Here is a 17893-nt window from a genome sequence, read left to right as displayed (position 1 = left end):
GAGAGGTGTAGCATCCTCCTGGGCGCTGGCTCATGGCGCCTCGCTAACAGACATTTGTAGAGCTGCGGGCTGGGCGACACCTAACACGTTCGCTAGATACTATAGCCTTCGTGTCGAGCCGGTCTCCTCCCGTGTTCTCGCCTCAGGTCAGAGGCACGGAGAGGCCCCAGCTTAGTGTCGGCTTGCTGCGCCACATGCGCGTTCTATTCTCCAGAGAGTCCCTACGGGCAGACCCTGTTGAGTCCTCCGGTTACCCCTCGGCAGCCGACGTGGCGGAGCGTCTGGCGCCAGGCCTATACTCCGTTGTATCCTTGAGAACCGGATTTAGGCTGGGTTCCATATGTGTGACCCTACGGGGATCCCATATGAGTTTTCTCCACGGTCGCTCCTAAATGAAGCCCGTGTCTTTCCCTCTGGGAGAACCCACCTCTCACCGAGTTGGAGTCACCCCAGTTCTTCCATATGTTGTACAACCTACAAGGTTAGTCCATATGTACTTCTCCATACAACTCCTTCGGGGAAGGATATGGCTTCCGCAGCGTTCCTTATCTGATGTAAGGCTACGCTTCCCAGTGTTATCCAATAGTCTCACTGAGTGGGTTTTGGGAACAACAGTGATCGACCCTCTCTGTGTGAGCTCGGTCCCACCGTCCTTAGGCAAGGGGGTTCAGGTGGCTCACAACAGAGCGCTGGAAGAGGGCAGCTCCTGTGGCGCTTTGGTAGGGATTCCTATTCGTCGGTCTGTCCGACGTACGTCGAACGTGACCGACTGAATGGGAACGTCTCGGTTACAAAGGTAACCCTCGTTCCCTGAAGGAGGGAACGGAGACGTACGTCCCGTCGCCACAGGCGTTGTCCTGCTGATGCTGCCGCCTGCTGGGTTCGGCTCCTCAGCGAAAACCTGAAGATGCAACGCACCTGCTGCTCATTATATACCCACGCTGCGAGGCAAGCAGCTGATGCATATGATTGCATGCCAATGTGCATTGGCTCATTTAGTTACACTCGAAGTAGATTGGCCTCTCTAGCGAGATTCCTATTCGTTGGTCTGTCCGACGTACGTCTCCGTTCCCTCCTTCAGGGAACGAGGGTTACCTTTGTAACCGAGACGTTTTTTACAATGTTTTGGAGAATGGTGCCGCTTTCTTTGTCTTGAGTGCCTGAGCAGTTGAGTAACTTCTGCAATCTGTCTGTGTAGTTTCCAATGGATTTTTTCTTTTTCTTTTGTGGTCATGTTCTCTCTAACAATGAGAATCTCCTCTTCGCTTTGAGTCTCCTTATTGTCCTGATTGTTCTTGTCTCTCAGGTTCATACAATAATGTCCAGAATATGTCAGTTCAAGTTTAACAGGCTGTTGGAACATTGTTGCTTTATCATGTGCAATGTCTAACACGGCACTTGCCTTTTTCAGTGAGGCCTTGCTTAAAAGCATTGGTATGTTTGCTGGAACAACCTCAGTTTCTATTTTGCATTTGGTCCGACCTATCTTTACTGGTATGGTCACATTTCTTGTGGAATGAACAACTTTGCCATCACCAAACCTGAATGGTCTTGCACTAATTTCACCAACTATTTTGTGTAGCTCACTTTGTGGCAGCCCACTAGTGTAATCATCCAGCCATTTTTCTCCACATACTGTTCTTCTGCAGGCTGTGTCAATCACTGCTGACCCCAAAGCCTCCACCATGAAGATATCTGTGTCAGACAGAGTCTCATTAGAAAACAGAGTGATGTTGCACTCATCATATTCACCTTTTTGCTCTTCATCCTTTGTTACTTTAACATGTTCCCTTTTATTTGGACAGTATTTTTCCCAGTGAAATGTGCTCTGACAAACTGCACATCTTGTTCTTCTGCCATGTTTATCAAGGGGGTCTGTGCCTTGCGCCACCGTATGGCTCTGTTGAATGTTTGATTTACTTTCTCTTTTGCCTGTATATCTCGTATAATAGGTGCACTCATTGTCATTATTCATCTGCTGCGCACTGCTGCCGTTGCGTGGTGATGTGACGTCTCCGAAAAATTTTTTTCAAAGCTGACTTCATATCAGCGAAGGAGACACTGGGACAGGCTGTGAGTGCTAACTGTTGTCTTTTATGTTGAGTCCGGCCGTATCCAGCAGTTTGAAGGCTAACACGGCATCTGGGAGCTCCATTTTGAACTTGCGTAGCCTGTTGTACCTGCGTTCAAACTCGATAATGTATCGGGTCAGGTGCAGCGGGCAGCCATGGCGGGTCAGGAGACGAGGGCAGCCATGGCGGTGCTGGAAGCCCACCCACATGTGTGGCGCCCACATGTACCCCACCCACAGGTACCTGGCCCCCCCCAAAAAAATACTTTGGGAGGTTTAGGGAAGTCTTGGGAAGACCACGGAGAGGAGTGGAGTTGTGGGTTTGAGTGGGCTCGGAGAGAGCAGGAGCAGGCTCGTGACAGGCAGGAGCGGCTGTCTTGGCGGCGGCAGGAGCGGCTGGCTCGGCAGAGGAGCATGGAGCGGCTGGCTCGGCGGCTGAGACTGGAGATACTGGCTCGGCGGCGGAGTCTGGAGATACTGGCTCGGCGGCGGAGTCTGGAGATACTGGCTCGGCAGAGACTGGAGATACTGGCTCGTTGGCAGCTACTGGAGCGGACTCATTGGCAGCTACTGGAGCGGACTCGTTGGCAGCTACTGGAGCAGAGAGGGCTGGAAAAGGGGTCCAGTCCATCCCCTCAAACGCGATTAAAATCCCCACTGGTACTGGAGAGGGCTCAGTGGAGATTGGAGAGGCTTGCTCGGCGGCGGCGGCCGGAGCAGAGGGCTCGGCGGGGACTGGCGGCCAGGAGGCTGCTGATGGGGCTGGACAATTTTATCAACTTCAAAGTTAGAACCATTTAAAGAGAGAATTAAATTTAGAGAATCGACTAAGGAGAAATTACAGGCTGGTTCGTTACTACGAATTACGTCCTTGTCCAGTCCCATCAGAAACACAGCATTAAGGCATGCATCAGTCCAGCTCACCAAATAAGAGACCTCCAAAAACTCCTCCACATACCTCTCCAACGGCCTGCCACCCTGCCGCAAACGGCAAAGTCTTTCCTCTGCCTGGAGAGATTCGGGATACACCGGAGTTAGAAAAATCCCCATATTGAACTGTGGGTATCCAGCAGTATTGGTCTCTTCTTCTGTTACGTGAGCGTATGCAATAGAGATGAAGCACAAACGGATATCCACAAATCAGGGGATTTAATAAAGAAACACGGAGCCGAAGCATAACACTACATACAAAATAACATTAAGAAGAGACAAGTAGTGATATATATTTATATATATATATATATATATATATATATATATTTCCATTTTTTTCCCTAATAACCATTGCTATGTTGGTATTTTTCTATGATTACCATTGCTATTTTGTATTATGTGTATCAAATATGCGGTTCTTATAGTTTCTCTCTGGGCTGCCCATCACAACAATGTGTGTGTGCGTTAAAAAAACATGTTAAAACATTTCTGTGTTTATCATACAATTTCATGTTTTAAAAAATCCCAGGGAGTGCTGATGTAAAAGATGTGGATGGTTGAAAAGAAGTGTTAGGTCAAAGTCACTCTTCTCACAATCACACTGCAGTCTATTCACATGGATGAAGTACATACATAGGTAAGCAATGCAAGTCTATTACATAAGTACAATATTTTGCATTTTACACTATGTGTGTAGTGCTTGAGTGCATTAAAAATGGATGGATTAAAAAATATATTGTGGTCAATAGCGTAGCATATTCTATTGCAAAAGCATGTCCTGTAATATGTCACCATGTTTTGATATTTTGCTTATTATAATAAAAATATAAATATATTTTGACCATAATTTTAAGTATGTCAATTTCTTTTTTAAAGATTTTGGCTTCTTACAGAAGATTATGATGGTGACTTTGATGTGGAACTGTGTTGCAATGAGCATCAATTCTAGTTACTGTACTATACTGTACTTTTTAGTTAGCTATGGTTGAATTTCAGCAGTAATGTCAAGAGTTAAAAAACTAGTGTCCAAAATAAAATGTACAAATTATGCTTTGTTTATTATTAATATGCTTTGCTATTTTGATTTCTTTATGTGAAAATATACTGTTCTTATTTAATGGTGATAATTTTTGTTAATGTTAATCCTTTGTAGATTCGCACAGGGTTTACATCTACGGCAACTAGACATGCTTCAAGATGGCATTGCAAAGAGCACAGCAACACTTTCTATGATGTCAAAGAAACTCAGAAGAATGTGTCTAAAAAGCCCAGAACAGCACAGAAAGAAAAAGAAGCAAAAACTTAATGTCATAGTTCACATTGATGAGAGCAAGTTCTGCCATAAACGCAAGGTAATGTAATCTAAATGCAATGCACTTGATGAAATGTGTTACATATTGTAGAACCAGAAAGAGCTGATATCAATATGTGCATTGTAGTTTAGGATAGATATAAGTAGTGAGGGTGGACATCACTTTCCTCAAAGCTGTCAATCAGTTAATACAAATTTGGTTTACTTTTTCTTATTTTCTTATATTGTAAGCATATTTATTGTATTATATGGAATTTTAAAAAGTTTTGGATGGAAAAAGTATCATCATGTAATTGTTCCTAACTAGTAATATACTTTTACATGGTCAAGACAAGAGATTATTTTGATTATTTTCTATCACTGTTCATACTTTTTTTTTGTAGTATGCAAGAGGACGCTTTGGTAACACCTGGAATAGAAAGTGAACATGGGTTTTTGGTATACTTGAAATCAAAGCTGCAAGCAGACGTCCAATTCTTCACCATGTGAAAAAAAGAAACAAGGAAACCCTTTTTACAATCATTAAAAAACATGTAAAAAGAGAAAGTCTTGTAGTGAGTGATGAGTGGAGAGCATACACCAGCCTTTCTCAGGAGGGCTACAAGCATGTGAGAGTCAACCACAGCCAGAATTATGTAAACACTCAAAACATTGAGAGCGTGGCAGACATATAAGAGGGAAATTTGGCGTATGCGGGGGAATCGGTCTGCGAAGGCCTTTTTTTAAAAAAAAAAAAAAAACAGCTTTGCTTCATTGATTGGACTTATTGGTTAGCCAGAAGACATAAACATGGTGAAGACTTGTCAAGGATATAAGGAATGTAAGTAACCACAGATCAGTTTAAGACCCCCTTACTATCATGAAATGCAGAATTAATTAATTAATTTTTATTTTCATATTTTTTGTAATTTTATTTTATTATTATTATTTTTATTATTTATCTTATTTTGCTTTGGTGTTGTTTGCCTAGGACAAGAAATTCTGAATTGAAGTTTTTTCTTTTCTTTTTTTCCTACAGTTCATCCAATATCACTGCATAGTAAAGACTTTCATTAATTGTAGTGGTGGCAGTGCAGTGCAGCATGTTAGTTAGTTTGTTTGTTTGTTTGTTTTTTCATTTCATTTTTTGCCACACATAATCACAGTTCAGATCTGATTGCCATATGATAAGCCTTTCCTTCTTTTTGTATGTGAAATCAAACCTATGGGATTTTGTACACATTATTTGTAGTTCTGCAATGTCTCTTTAGACACAATGTGATCTTCACCACATTAATAATTAACAAAAATAAACATTCTATAAAGTTATGCAGTGGATAAAAGTGCAGAGCTGAGGGTGAAGTTACGTTCTAAACATTATTTGTGTTTGTTTTATCATTTGACAGATGAGAACATGGAGATAATGGCCACTGGAGATGAGGAGCCACAGGCCGTGATGCTGGACTCCAGCACTGATATTAGCACTGATGACTGAAAAATATTAAAAAATAACAAACAGCTCATCCCCTTTTCTGCAAAGAAAGACTGAATGTAGGAAACAGGATGTTAGCTAAGTTTGAGTAGATTGTAAGTAGATACGTTTTATTTTTAAGTTCAAGTTGCTTTGCCCCTACAATGACATGGTAGAGACTTGTTTGATTATTTGTAGTGCTGCCAGTGCAGCATGTTTATTTTATTTAGTTGTTTTGTTTTTGTTTTATGTAATGTTAATTCAAGTAAAGTTTGATACAACATAATTTGACTGTTCAGATCTGATGCCCTAGTGAACAATGGGTTTGTATAAATATATTGTTAATAAAACAACTTTCTCTAATATCCTGTCTGTAGTGTTGGTTCTATTGTAGTTCATAGTCTGGTATTAACTTCTCATTTTAAACGGTAAATATCTTGCATATAATTAATGGATGGCTGTATGTTTTCTGTTGATAGCTTATAGACTTTCAACTGTTATCAACTGTTTTTCACTTTAATTGGATAGTCCTAAAATATCTACAAATGCTTAGTTAAGAATGTCTACTAATAATCTTCTGAACGTAAACTTTAGACTACTTGACAAGCAACAGATGCACAATCAATGTTTAGTTGACTGTCAACAGATAATAAACTAGTGATTTTGATAAAACTGAAATGGTTAAATAATTATTAATTTGATGCATTTGAGACCCTTAAGTAAGGATGATATAATATGCTCATAACATGCACTTTTTGTAAAATCTATAGATTAGAAATTAAAATGTGCCTTATAATCTACAGGGAGTTAGTTGAATGTATGTTACTTCTCTGTTGAAACAATGTTGTTGAATGTCAACTGATGCACTGTTGACATGCTACTAAATGAGTACTGATAACTAGTAGAGTGTCATATATACATAGTATGTGAATATCTTACAAAAGTTACCAAGGTTTGGCAGCTTTTGTATAATTATATACAAAATATACTGAAGATAACAAACCATGTGTAAAACTCACTATTATTCAACACAAAACTTGTCAAGTTAAATTAATTTAATGACATGTATAAAAACATTAAATGTAATTATTAACCTGATTTACAACTTTTCCCGTACAAGAATGCCCTCGATTTTGGGAAACTGGATTTATGCACTTGTGATAAAGTTTACAATAACTTTTATGATACCATAATATGAGCTGTTGTTTCGGAGAGTGTGTTTTGATCTTAACACCTTATCTTATTATTCATTATTCTCAGGTTAGGTAAAGTAAGTCGAGTCTGGCCTAAATTGTAAGCACTTTAAATTAGAGTTTGGTCAGAAGACTTCTCTTTGGTGTGTTCTTGATTAAAGTCTTAATACACTATACCCGATTTCATAGACAAGGCTTAAGTTAGTCCTAGACTAAAATGTATGTTTGAGCTGTTTTAACTGAAAGCAACTCGCAATGACATATTTTAAAATAAATCAGTGCCATTGTTTTGTCTCAAGATTCACACCAGTAATGTTTTTTTTTTTTTTTTCTGGTGTAATGTTTTTTCTTAGTATGCAATGCATTATATTAAATAAATTAGTTAAATGTGTATATCTAAAATAAACATTCATATGCAGAGTAGTCTGTCTAAAATTACACTGTATGTAATACTACTGTTTGTTTGTGCACATCTATTTCCTATTCATATTTTACCCTTTGTTTGCTATTGCTGTTTATTTAGATTCATATGGTGCAAAATCACTAAGTGGTTTAGTTTTTTATCAATACTTTCTTACAAACGGAGTGACCAGTATTGACAGTAACTCCGTTGTCACTATTGGTCCATTTAGGTCTAAAAGAGATAACTGATAACAAATGTACAAGAAAATGCACAGGGAAAAAAAAAAAAAGAACATATATATATATATATATATATATATATATATATATACACACAACAAATGTCCCCCTACAACATACTCAACATATACATGTAGATAAAAAAATAAACAATAAATATTTAGGCATGGCACCGAAGGGTTGGATTCTGAAATCCACTGCCACTTCAGATGTATTGAGAGATGTGTAATGAGTTATCAACCAATATTTATCCTTCTATGTAATAAATGATTTGAATGACTTCTTCAAGCTCGACATTAGTTATAGAATTACATGTCTGAATATGGACTTGTTTTTGTAAGGTTTGAGAGAGTAGCTTTGACGCCTCTCGCGGTTCAAACAAACAGGGTTCGGCCACAAACTCAAGCTTCTCCTTTAAAATCCTCCAACATTTCTCTTTAAAAATTCTTTGTTTTACACTTGTAATTCGTGACTGGTGTTTTGTTTTGCTCTCTCCTCTGATCTTCCACGTACGTCATTACGTCAGGTCAGATTTCACTCTTTCTCTTTAAATGCTTAAGATAGTCCTAGACTAAAATGCATATTGTTGCCATTTTAACTGAAAGCAACTTGTACTGACAGATCTTAAAATATGACAGTACCATTGTTTTGTCTCAAGATGCACACCAGTAATGTAAAAGCTACTTAAATATCCTATAATTGAACTAAGACCTAATCCTGGTTTAGTCTAAGCCCTGTCTGTGAAACCAGATCTATGTATTATAACTCCGATTGTGTTCATCTGAAAGTACAAAGTCATATACACCTAGGATGGCTTGAGGGTGAGTAAATCATGGGGTAATGTTTTTATTATTGGTTCAAAATAGCAGCCCAAGCCTCCAGTCTTACACTGAGTTAATAATTATATGTGTGGTTTTCCTTCACATGCAAGAATATCTTCTTAAGTTATGGGAAAGTGGAAGAATCAACTATATTCACTTTTGATAATGTGTACATTGACATCTACAAGACTGATATGTCTGAATTTGTTGTGTTGTCAGATTGTTTTTTATTTGTTTTTCTTCATAAAAGGTGCCGTCAGGGTGTGTAAACCACCATAAACTATATAGTGGTTAATCAATAATGAAAGTATATTTGTGACACGTGCAGAAGCACAAATGACATTCAGGCTGTTAAACAGGCCTGCAGTAAAAGCTTCAGATCAGACCCTGAACAGACTTTGGACTGAACAACACTGAATTGAAGCATTTATAGTAAGTGCTCATGTGAACCCTCATTTATAAAACATCCGATGCACAGATTTGATCTTAGAGTGTTTATGCTAAAATCCACTCCAAAGTTCATATTTATAAAAAGTGGTTCAAAAATTGAAAGTATTGTGCTATAATTAGTGTTATTAGAAGTAGTAGTTCCCTTTCAAACAGGAACTCGCACTGCGTCTTAACGCATTTGGGGAACGCCTCCACGGGAACCGGTGTCTGAAATGCTACCAAATCACGGCAATTGTATTGGCCAGCGACAGCCTATGACATTACTACTAGTGCGACCCGTACACACAAAAGGGGCACCTAGAGAACAAGTCGACCTCTTTTCATCTTCAGGGACTGTTTTGTCTAAACGCTGTTCAATACGTTTCAAGCGTTGTGTACATCCGTGTCTTCAATATTTGATGCTTGATGACACTCATGACTTGTGCGCCCTTTGTTAGAGCATGCATGTTCAGTACTTGAGAGTTCTTTACATGTTTTTGCAGAGCTTTCCCGCTGAGGAAGCTCCACTCTCTTTTGTGTCTTTCTGTGGGAAGAGGGACAATCTTTTGTGCTCGATTTTGACTGAAGTGTTTGTACGTGTTTATTTTTTATGATTCAGTGGCCGACAAGAGTGTTTGAGGATGCTTTGTCTTTTACATCCTCAATATCAGCAGTCTGTGCTCTTTTACGTTCAAGTGATTTGTGGATTGGTTAAAGTTTTTGACTCTTAATCACACACATTACTTGTGCGTTGTTTGTTTGGGCGAGATGCGTGCGCATTCAGTTTTTGAGGAAACTGTTTGCTCCTGGTGTGTGTGTTTCCTATGGCAACCCCAGTTGCCTGTTGTTTATCTGCACCTGCGTATATGAGCACCTGCACCTTCCTTTCTCTTTTGATCTCTGCTTTGAGATCGACAGGGTGTGGACAAATCTGTTTTTTTCCCGTATCTGTTTACATCAGCATGTAATTTATGCAGGTTTTGAAAGCTCTGGTCCTGCTTGTATATGGCAGGACATACGCGGCAGTAGATTACACTCTGTGGAAGGTTATCGTGATACCCTTACCATGTGCCAACTCTCTTTGTGAGGTTTTATATAGTGGTTAATATTTAGAACAAAAATATTACCTGTAGTGAATGGCATGGCCTCCTCTTATACTGAGAGTCGGTTTTCTAGTCTGCCGGTCATCTGAGCACCAGATAGTTGATATGTCAGGTGCTCGGCCCTCTGGGGCCGTCCTGATAATTCCTTCTGGTTGAGTGAGTTGGCTTCCTCTCGTTGAAGAGAGTCGTTTTGCTGAAACCACCGCTCTGCTGAGCTCCAGGTAATATCATGGTTTGAGGTGTTGGCCTTTGTTAGGCCCCCCTGAGTCCTGCTCCCCAGGATACCCGTCTCTGCGATCCATTCTGTTGGTTACTGACAGTTTTCAGTCCCTCTTTCTGGGCACCTCCTCTGGAGGCAAGTGCTTTAGAGACTCTGTTTAGGTAACAGACAGGTTGCTGGCCAGACTAGGTTACTAAAGTAGGACCAGGTTGGCCTCCCTGGTGGCGTTAGAGGTAGATTATGCTCCCCTGAGAAGTGACTGGCTGGGGCTCCTTTTGGCTTCCTGGCCACATTCCCTTGAAGGAACCTCTTCTGTTTGAAGTTGTTGGTTCCAAACCTTTGAGCGGACTTGGTAGGCCTCTGGATATTTCTGGGGGCCTCTTTGAGGCTTATAGCTTGGGTGTTGCCCTTAGGTAGACACGGTTAGAACCGTAGGAGGAGTGATTGACGTTTCTATTGAAATTGTCAATTTTTTGTCAGTCATTCTTTGGCATGCACTCCCCTGAGCATGGCAGCGTGGGTATTTCGTTCTCCAAATGCGCATGTAACCATGGTTCCCTGAGAACAGGGAACGAGACACTGTCTCCCTGCCATGCGTCGGGGCTGCCTACTGAACAGTCCCTTCAGTGGTCGACTTGTTCTCTAGGCGCCCCTTATGTGCGTTCAGGCCGCACTAGTAGTGACGTCATAGGCTGTCGCCGACCAATACGATTGGCATGATTTGATAGCGTTTCTGACACCGGTTCCTGCGGAGGCATTCCCCAAATGCGTAAAGATGCAGTGTCTCATTCCCTGTTCTCAGGGAACCATGGTTACATGTGTAACTTGAGATGGTGTAATACTAGGCTAAACAATTGAAAGGCTACTTGCTCAAAATAAAACATATAGGCCTAGACATGGTTTATCCTGTTAGCATAATTACACAGCATTAAAGTTAAATTATTTAGCATGTATACTTTGATTCCCCACGTGTGGAATTACTAATTATTTCAGCTAATCCTCCAACAGGACCACGATTTTGGCCTTGTTAAAATTCTTCATCTTGCTGCTTGCCATTCTCAAGTACAGGATTTGGACATTGCTGCTATTTTATATGCTAATGATATTAATAGGGTTAGTTCACCCAAAAATGAAAATTTTGTCATTAATTACTCACCATCATGTCGTCCCAAAATGTAAGACCTTCATTCATCTTCGGAACACAAATTAAGATATTTTTGATGACATCCAAGGGTTTCTGATCCACACATAGACAACAACGTCATTGCACCTTTTGAGGTCCATAAAGGTATTAAAGACATACTCAACATGACTACAGTGGTTCAACCTTAATGTTATGAAGCGACGAGAATAACTTTTGTGCGCAAAAAGAAAACAAAAATAATGACTTTATTTAACAATTTGAACTGTTTGTAGTGAACGAAGTTCAGCGTTTTCTGGTTCTATGTCTGAAAGCCGATGGGCTGGTGGTGACCAGATAGCATGGTGACATTGATACAATGTTTTGTTTTAATCCAAACCATCATTTTGGTTGAGATTGACATTTCAATGTTTAAAGTGTGTTGGATCAGAATTGAAATTTTGATGAAAGTCGACAGCACACATGAGTGGAGAGAGTGACATTGAACTAACAGTGATTTGTAGTGGATGAGCACAAGATCATGCAGGTGTGTGTCTCTGTAGAACACTAGTGGGTGTTTCTCAATCAGTGGGGCATGTCAAACCACGATGGGTTTTTCAACCGCTTTACCCGATTTGCTCTAATCCACTAGGGGCTTGGTTTAGGGGTGGGCCTTCATGCTTCAGCAAGTCTGTTGAAAAATGGTTGAAAAACATCCATTGTACTTTGAAATTGGCCATTGATTGGTAAACGGCCATGGCAGCGTTTCCCAAAAGCATCGTAAGCTTAAGTTGATCGTAGCTCCATTGAAACCAATGGAGCTACGATCAACTTAGGCTTACAATGCTTTTGGGAAACGCTACCCATTTTGGTTTTGCATGTGCACTTCTCAGTAGTCTAAAGACATGTTCGACTTCATGCAGTGCTGCCTTCCGTATTCAAAGTACGCAGAAAGTGTATACCTCTTGCAGTTCACAAAGTTTACGCTACGTCATGCACCTTCCCTATTAAACTTACGGAAAAAGTGTAATTGGATGGGTGAAAGTAAAATCACTACAGTACATTTTGAGGTGATCATTCCTCATAGTCACACAGCCTGTTTTATTAAATTAGGTTCAATAAATACTATTAAAGTGTGATATTTTAACCTGCGCTAGTGCGCAAATCCTACATTCTGTCATGACAAATCTATGGAGATTGGTATGGTAATAGAGATGTTAATGTATTCGGCCTTGGTGGAATTGATCTGCTATGCTGCTGCTGCAGAGCAAGTACCGAAAATCGCTACAGCCAGTACATTCACAGACATTGCTGTGAGCATGTAAGACATGTAACACTGCTGCACATGTAACATACATGAATTAACCCCTGTAGCAGATCTATACAGGTGGAGCTGGGGAAGGTGAGGAGTTTCAGAAAACATACTGCAGACTGTTAACAAGCAACACTACCAGTATTTGTTTGAATATTGAGCTGCAGCTCATTGACTTCTGATGAAACAGCAACCAATCAGCTGTGCAATGTAGATAATGCTGTAATCACTACCAAATGAGTTAAAGACCCATCAGCCTGTGCTATCTAGAGTTTCATGCCAGAACTAGGTAAATCCATTCACACGACCGGAGGTGTGTTTCTGTGATTATTCCTCCACGTCCCACAAGGATGCCGACCGCTGATCTATATAAAACTTTTTTTAAATACTTAAATAAAAATAAAAAAAATGAGTAAAAGTGGTTTTCTGTTGAGATCAACATAGTGCCACAAATGTTGTGAACAGAGATAAACTTACTGAGCCTGGAACAACTCTTAATTATGATTAACAATTAACTTGAACTACTTTTTTTATCTGAAGCAATATAAATCAAGTACAAAAGACAGTAAATCAGGACACTATAAAAGGAACATGAGAGGCTGTGAGGATGACAGAGCAAGAGCTGGAAACAAACATCAGTGAAGAATGAAGACTTTAGTATGTATACTGCTGCTGTTGGAAACCTTTGTGTTTGTCGTCCAGCAGCAGGTAGATGGAGGACTCAATGAGAATGAGATCAGTCAACAGATCAGCTCTGAGGACGGAAGACAGAATCCACCTCAAACAGACACTTTGAGAGCTGAAGCTTCAACTGACAGACAACAATACTGTGATCTGGGCATCCCTGACATCCATGCAGCACTGAGAGAACTGACCGCCACCGTTACAGAGCAGAAAGAAACATCAGAGAACTGACCGCCACCGTTACAGAGCAGAAAGAAAACATCAGAGAACTGACCGCCACCGTTACAGAGCAGAAATCAATCAACATAGCTTTAGAGACGCAACTAAGAGAACAACAGACGTTTATCCTGGAAGAGCTGAACAAGAAAAATGAAGGTACCTCACCAAAACATTCACTCTTTTATCAATGACCCTCAAAGTAAAACACCAATGTAATCCATTGTATAGTATAAATGTTAGTGTAAAGTTGAGTGTATACTGTGTAAATTGTGTTTTCTATTACAATAATCAGTGTAAATGTCATTTAACAGAATCTTTATTCCTTCACAGAAATGTCAAATCTTACTCTGAGTCAAGTGGAGTTGAGAAAGGAAAATAGAGGTGAAAGTGTGCTTGAATGATGTTAAATTCAGTGTATTCATTCTCAGTGTAATACAGTAATATATCACAATTATGTTTTTCAATAACAGACAGAGAAATAGCTTTTTCAGCTTCAATGCTGGAATCTGGCAGTGGATATGTTGGTCCTTTTACCACTGAAATCACACTAACCTACAGGAACGTCTTCACAAACATAGGGAACGCCTACAACCCAATTACAGGTAATTATCAATGAAATGGAGTCATAAAACTCAGTTTATAGTAATGAAAACCTTCTGCTCCATTCAGACCTCTCTGCAGTTGTGTAATGTGTACAAGAGAATTAGGAGCCGTTGACACGACAACAGCGTTTTGGGGTCCTGAAAACACACACTTTTAAAATATGGGCTTCAAAGTGCAAGTTTTTGGAAACTATACCGTTATCGTCTCCATGTAAACTACAGTTTGTAGTTTACATTGTTGTCGTGTAAATGTAGCCTGAAATGATCTGCCATCTTTCTAAACTATTACACAGTGTGTTTGATAACTGAGCAATAATACAGGAAACAGCTGATTCTGTATCTCTTGTTATTTGATTTAGGTGTTTTCACAGCCCCACTGAAAGGAGCGTACATGTTCAGAATCTCTGTATTTAGTTATGGTCCAACTACATCAGCTGCGTCCATTTATAAGAATGGAGAGCATGTGGTTATGGCATATGATCATCAGCCTCAGAGTTATTTACACTCCTCGAATGGAGTTGTGTTGATCCTGGAGGTTGGAGATGTTGTCTATGTGAGACTGTACCCTAACACAAGGATATTAGATAACTGGAATAACCACAGCACTTTCAGTGGTTATCTACTGTTTCCATTAAGAGAAGATAATCTTTGCAAAATGTGATTCCAATAATTCTGAACCTTCAGTGTATGATTTAAGAAAAAAAAAAATCATGAAGAATCATTAACATATCAACCTATATTAATGAGGACTAATGTGTTTGAAATTTGCATAAGCTGTATACATGTAACTTTGTATAAAGAGTTTCAGCACTGAGACAGACAGGACGAATATCACATGTGACTCAAATGTAGGGCTGTCATGACTCCTTGATTAAATTGTAGTCTCTGTTTAAAAAAAAATCCTTGATTGCAATTTACCTGTGGCAATTAACTGGCAAAATACCAGAAGTGGCACATATTCACGGACGAGAATCCATGAACCACATTATTGGACCATTTTGTAAGGCTGCACGATATATTAAAACCTTTGAAAAATAGTGTCATTGAGAGTTCAGAAAGGCTGTGATTCAATTAAATAAATATATGTCCTGTGGGTTTAATGTATATGAGCTTTAAGTATTTCCATGTGTGTAGGTTACGTGCAGTGTTGCCAAGTCCGTGGACTGGACTACTGAATTGGGCTACTTTAACACTGTTGTCGCAGGTTGTTTTTCATGTCCACCGGTTAAAGCAACCCCAAATAATGCTGCCCACACACTTGAAGATTTTAAGATTGATTTTCAACCCCGAACGATTGGAGGGGCAGGACCTAATTTGAGGCTTGTAGCAAATGATTTTTTGTCCAAAAAATTCTCTATTGTGGTGTGTTTCATTACAATTTAACTGCTCCCGATCTAGACAGAGTGACGACGATCTCAAGCATGTTTGATATTTATGACTCTTGATGCCCTCGACAGCCAATGAGAATGAGCAAGCGTCACCTACCAGATGTTACGTGCTTCTTTAGCTGAAACTTGGCAGCTGACAACGTCGATTGTCCTCCATTTGTTTTTATTTCACATTTGATCTCTCAAGTCTCAGTGAGATGATAGGTGTGTTCGACATCGGCTGCGGCGAGAGTAGCCGGGTGCAGGCGGAGAGGAGCTGAAAACGGAGACGTGAAGTCGGACACTTTCTGCTTCTCGTAGTGATGATCGTGATGTGTTTGCATACTTTATCACAGCTGAAGTGAAATAAATGCAATATTTGACTAATACACTGATGTTTCAGAGACAGTTTCATTCAATACTTTATGTACTGCTTACAGCATCTGTTTTTACAAAAATAAAGTTCAATATAAGCAAAAACTAATGTAGTGGGGTCTAAGTTTTTTAAGTTTAAAAATACAGACTTGTGAGCATTAGTGAAACTGAAGGCGTGAAAAAAACACGAAACACATGATCGTTGTTATGCGGTGAATCCGGCCAATCGTGGAACAGCCATGTCGTCATCAGCGCTCAGATATGAAACTCATCAAAGCATTATCTGTGAAACATTTATATCTGTTGAATATATGTGAAATCTTTACAATAAATAATTTTTGGGGAAAAAAAAGAGAAACTGCGCTGGCTGACTCAGACGGCTGATCTTGAATCGCTCTTGCGGTACTTTGATGCCACACGTCACAGTCACATGGCATCAGCGCTGTATCAAGTCTGACAAAATTTCTTACCGGCATGCACTGCTTCAAATCAGCCGCCGATCGGTCTGTGCAGCGCTGCATCAAGTCGAACAAGCCTTTTGTCTCATCGTGAAATCGTTCCTTCAGTCAACAGGTGTGTCTCGCAATCTGAAACTGGTCGATTCATCTAGTCTTTAATGCTAAAAATCTGTTGAAACTGTCATTATGTCTGTGTTCTCTCACAGTTTTAAAATCAGTTAAGATTTGAAAATCATCTAGTGTGTCCCAGGACTAATGTACAAAAAATGATTATCTATATTATGTCTATTATATTATGTATTTTATAAGTGTTGTGCTTGCTTCTAATACCAAATATTATTGCCTCATTACTATTATTTATGTATTTTATGTCATTTTAAAGGCTATTGTTTGCTTGGTCTATTTTTATTACCACAATTTTTTAATCAGATTATTTGATTAATTGTCAAAATAATTGACTGATTACCCAATTACTGTTTTGTTAAAGCAGTAAAGCTAGTAATGTTAAATAATACCTTTTAAGTGTATCTTGTTATTGATTCTTGATCTGTATCTCTTCATCCTACAGAAATAAATAAGAGAATACAGAGACATTGTGACATTTCCTTTTCCTCATATTTTCATGAATATTTCCCCAACAATACTTGCTTCGAAGGACTCATGATATATTTATCAGACCCATTTTTATTTTTTATTTTTTGTCAAAATGACTGATTTTGTAATGAAAATTTCCAGAATTTATTTATCTTTTATTTAGGGCTGTCAAGCAATTAAATTTATCTAATTAATTACATGAATTTAATCACACATTAATTTTGGCTCAGAAATTACCCTCAAAAGATCATTTGAAGTCATTATTGTAAAGCATCAAATAGACACTACAAAAAATAGCTTCAGAAAGAAATATTTAATTAGATTCAACGTAGAAATTATTACACATGAACTTTTGGACCATGAGGTTGAGTAAATAATGACTGAATTTTCATTTTTGGGTGAACCATACCTTTACTTTTTTAATTAAAATGGACATATGAAATATAATTTTTTTTTTAAATAAAATTACTCTAAAAAAGAAACTAAATGTCTTGATGATTAAGTTTTTCACATTAATTCATTTTATTCATTCAAACGGCTGGATTTGTTCAACAGTGCAGTAAATAAATGGTTCTCTTCAGGCATCTTGAAGCGGCGCTTGATGTCTGACATCCGAGTAGTAGAGCACTGTGAGAGCGAATAGAGAGCAGACAGCTCCGTATGCTTTTGAATCAGTTTCGCTGAACTTTTGATGTCATACATCGATCGGTCTGTAGCGCCGCTTTAAGTTCAACAAGTCTTTTATGAATGGTCCGCTGAATCATTGATTTCACTCAGTTGATTCAGAAATGAAACACTGCTAAGCAGTTCTGCTTTGTCTTTACATTTTCATTATCAGAATTGAACAAAATAGACAATATTTTGTCTAAAATAACACAATTTTAACTTCTTATTTACTGAACTGATAAAATCAGTATTGCATTTGCACTCATTATATATAGGTTATGGGACAAAAACAGCACTTGTGTAATATTGCACATTCATTATC

At 39.0% G+C, this 17893-nt stretch overlaps 1 protein-coding gene across 1 annotated transcript; it reads left to right on the top strand.

Moving 5' to 3' along the window:
• Positions 1-13826: 13826 nt before the first annotated feature.
• On the top strand, positions 13827-14787 carry LOC125245155 (complement C1q-like protein 4). The gene is made up of 3 exons (XM_048155649.1): positions 13827-13890; positions 13980-14111; positions 14471-14787. The coding sequence occupies exons 1-3, from the start codon at positions 13842-13844 to the stop codon at positions 14770-14772; spliced, it is 483 nt and encodes a 160-aa protein (XP_048011606.1). The 5' UTR covers positions 13827-13841; the 3' UTR covers positions 14773-14787.
• The last annotated feature ends 3106 nt before the right edge of the window (positions 14788-17893 follow it).

This window comes from Megalobrama amblycephala, linkage group LG14 (genome assembly GCF_018812025.1).
Source record: "Megalobrama amblycephala isolate DHTTF-2021 linkage group LG14, ASM1881202v1, whole genome shotgun sequence".
NCBI lineage: Eukaryota > Metazoa > Chordata > Actinopteri > Cypriniformes > Xenocyprididae > Megalobrama > Megalobrama amblycephala.
Note: the sequence above shows the minus strand (reverse complement) of the source record. Positions and strands in the feature narration are given on the sequence as shown.

What these genes read in the sequence shown, in the direction of transcription:
- LOC125245155 (XM_048155649.1), top strand. Translation starts at nt 13,842, where the DNA reads ATGTCAAATCTTACTCTGAGTCAAGTGGAGTTGAGAAAGGAAAATAGA. An exon ending in GTTGAGAAAGGAAAATAGAG is followed by an intron (nt 13,891 to 13,979) that starts GTGAAAGTGTGC and finishes TTTCAATAACAG; the next exon opens with ACAGAGAAATAGCTTTTTCA. An exon ending in CGCCTACAACCCAATTACAG is followed by an intron (nt 14,112 to 14,470) that starts GTAATTATCAAT and finishes TATTTGATTTAG; the next exon opens with GTGTTTTCACAGCCCCACTG.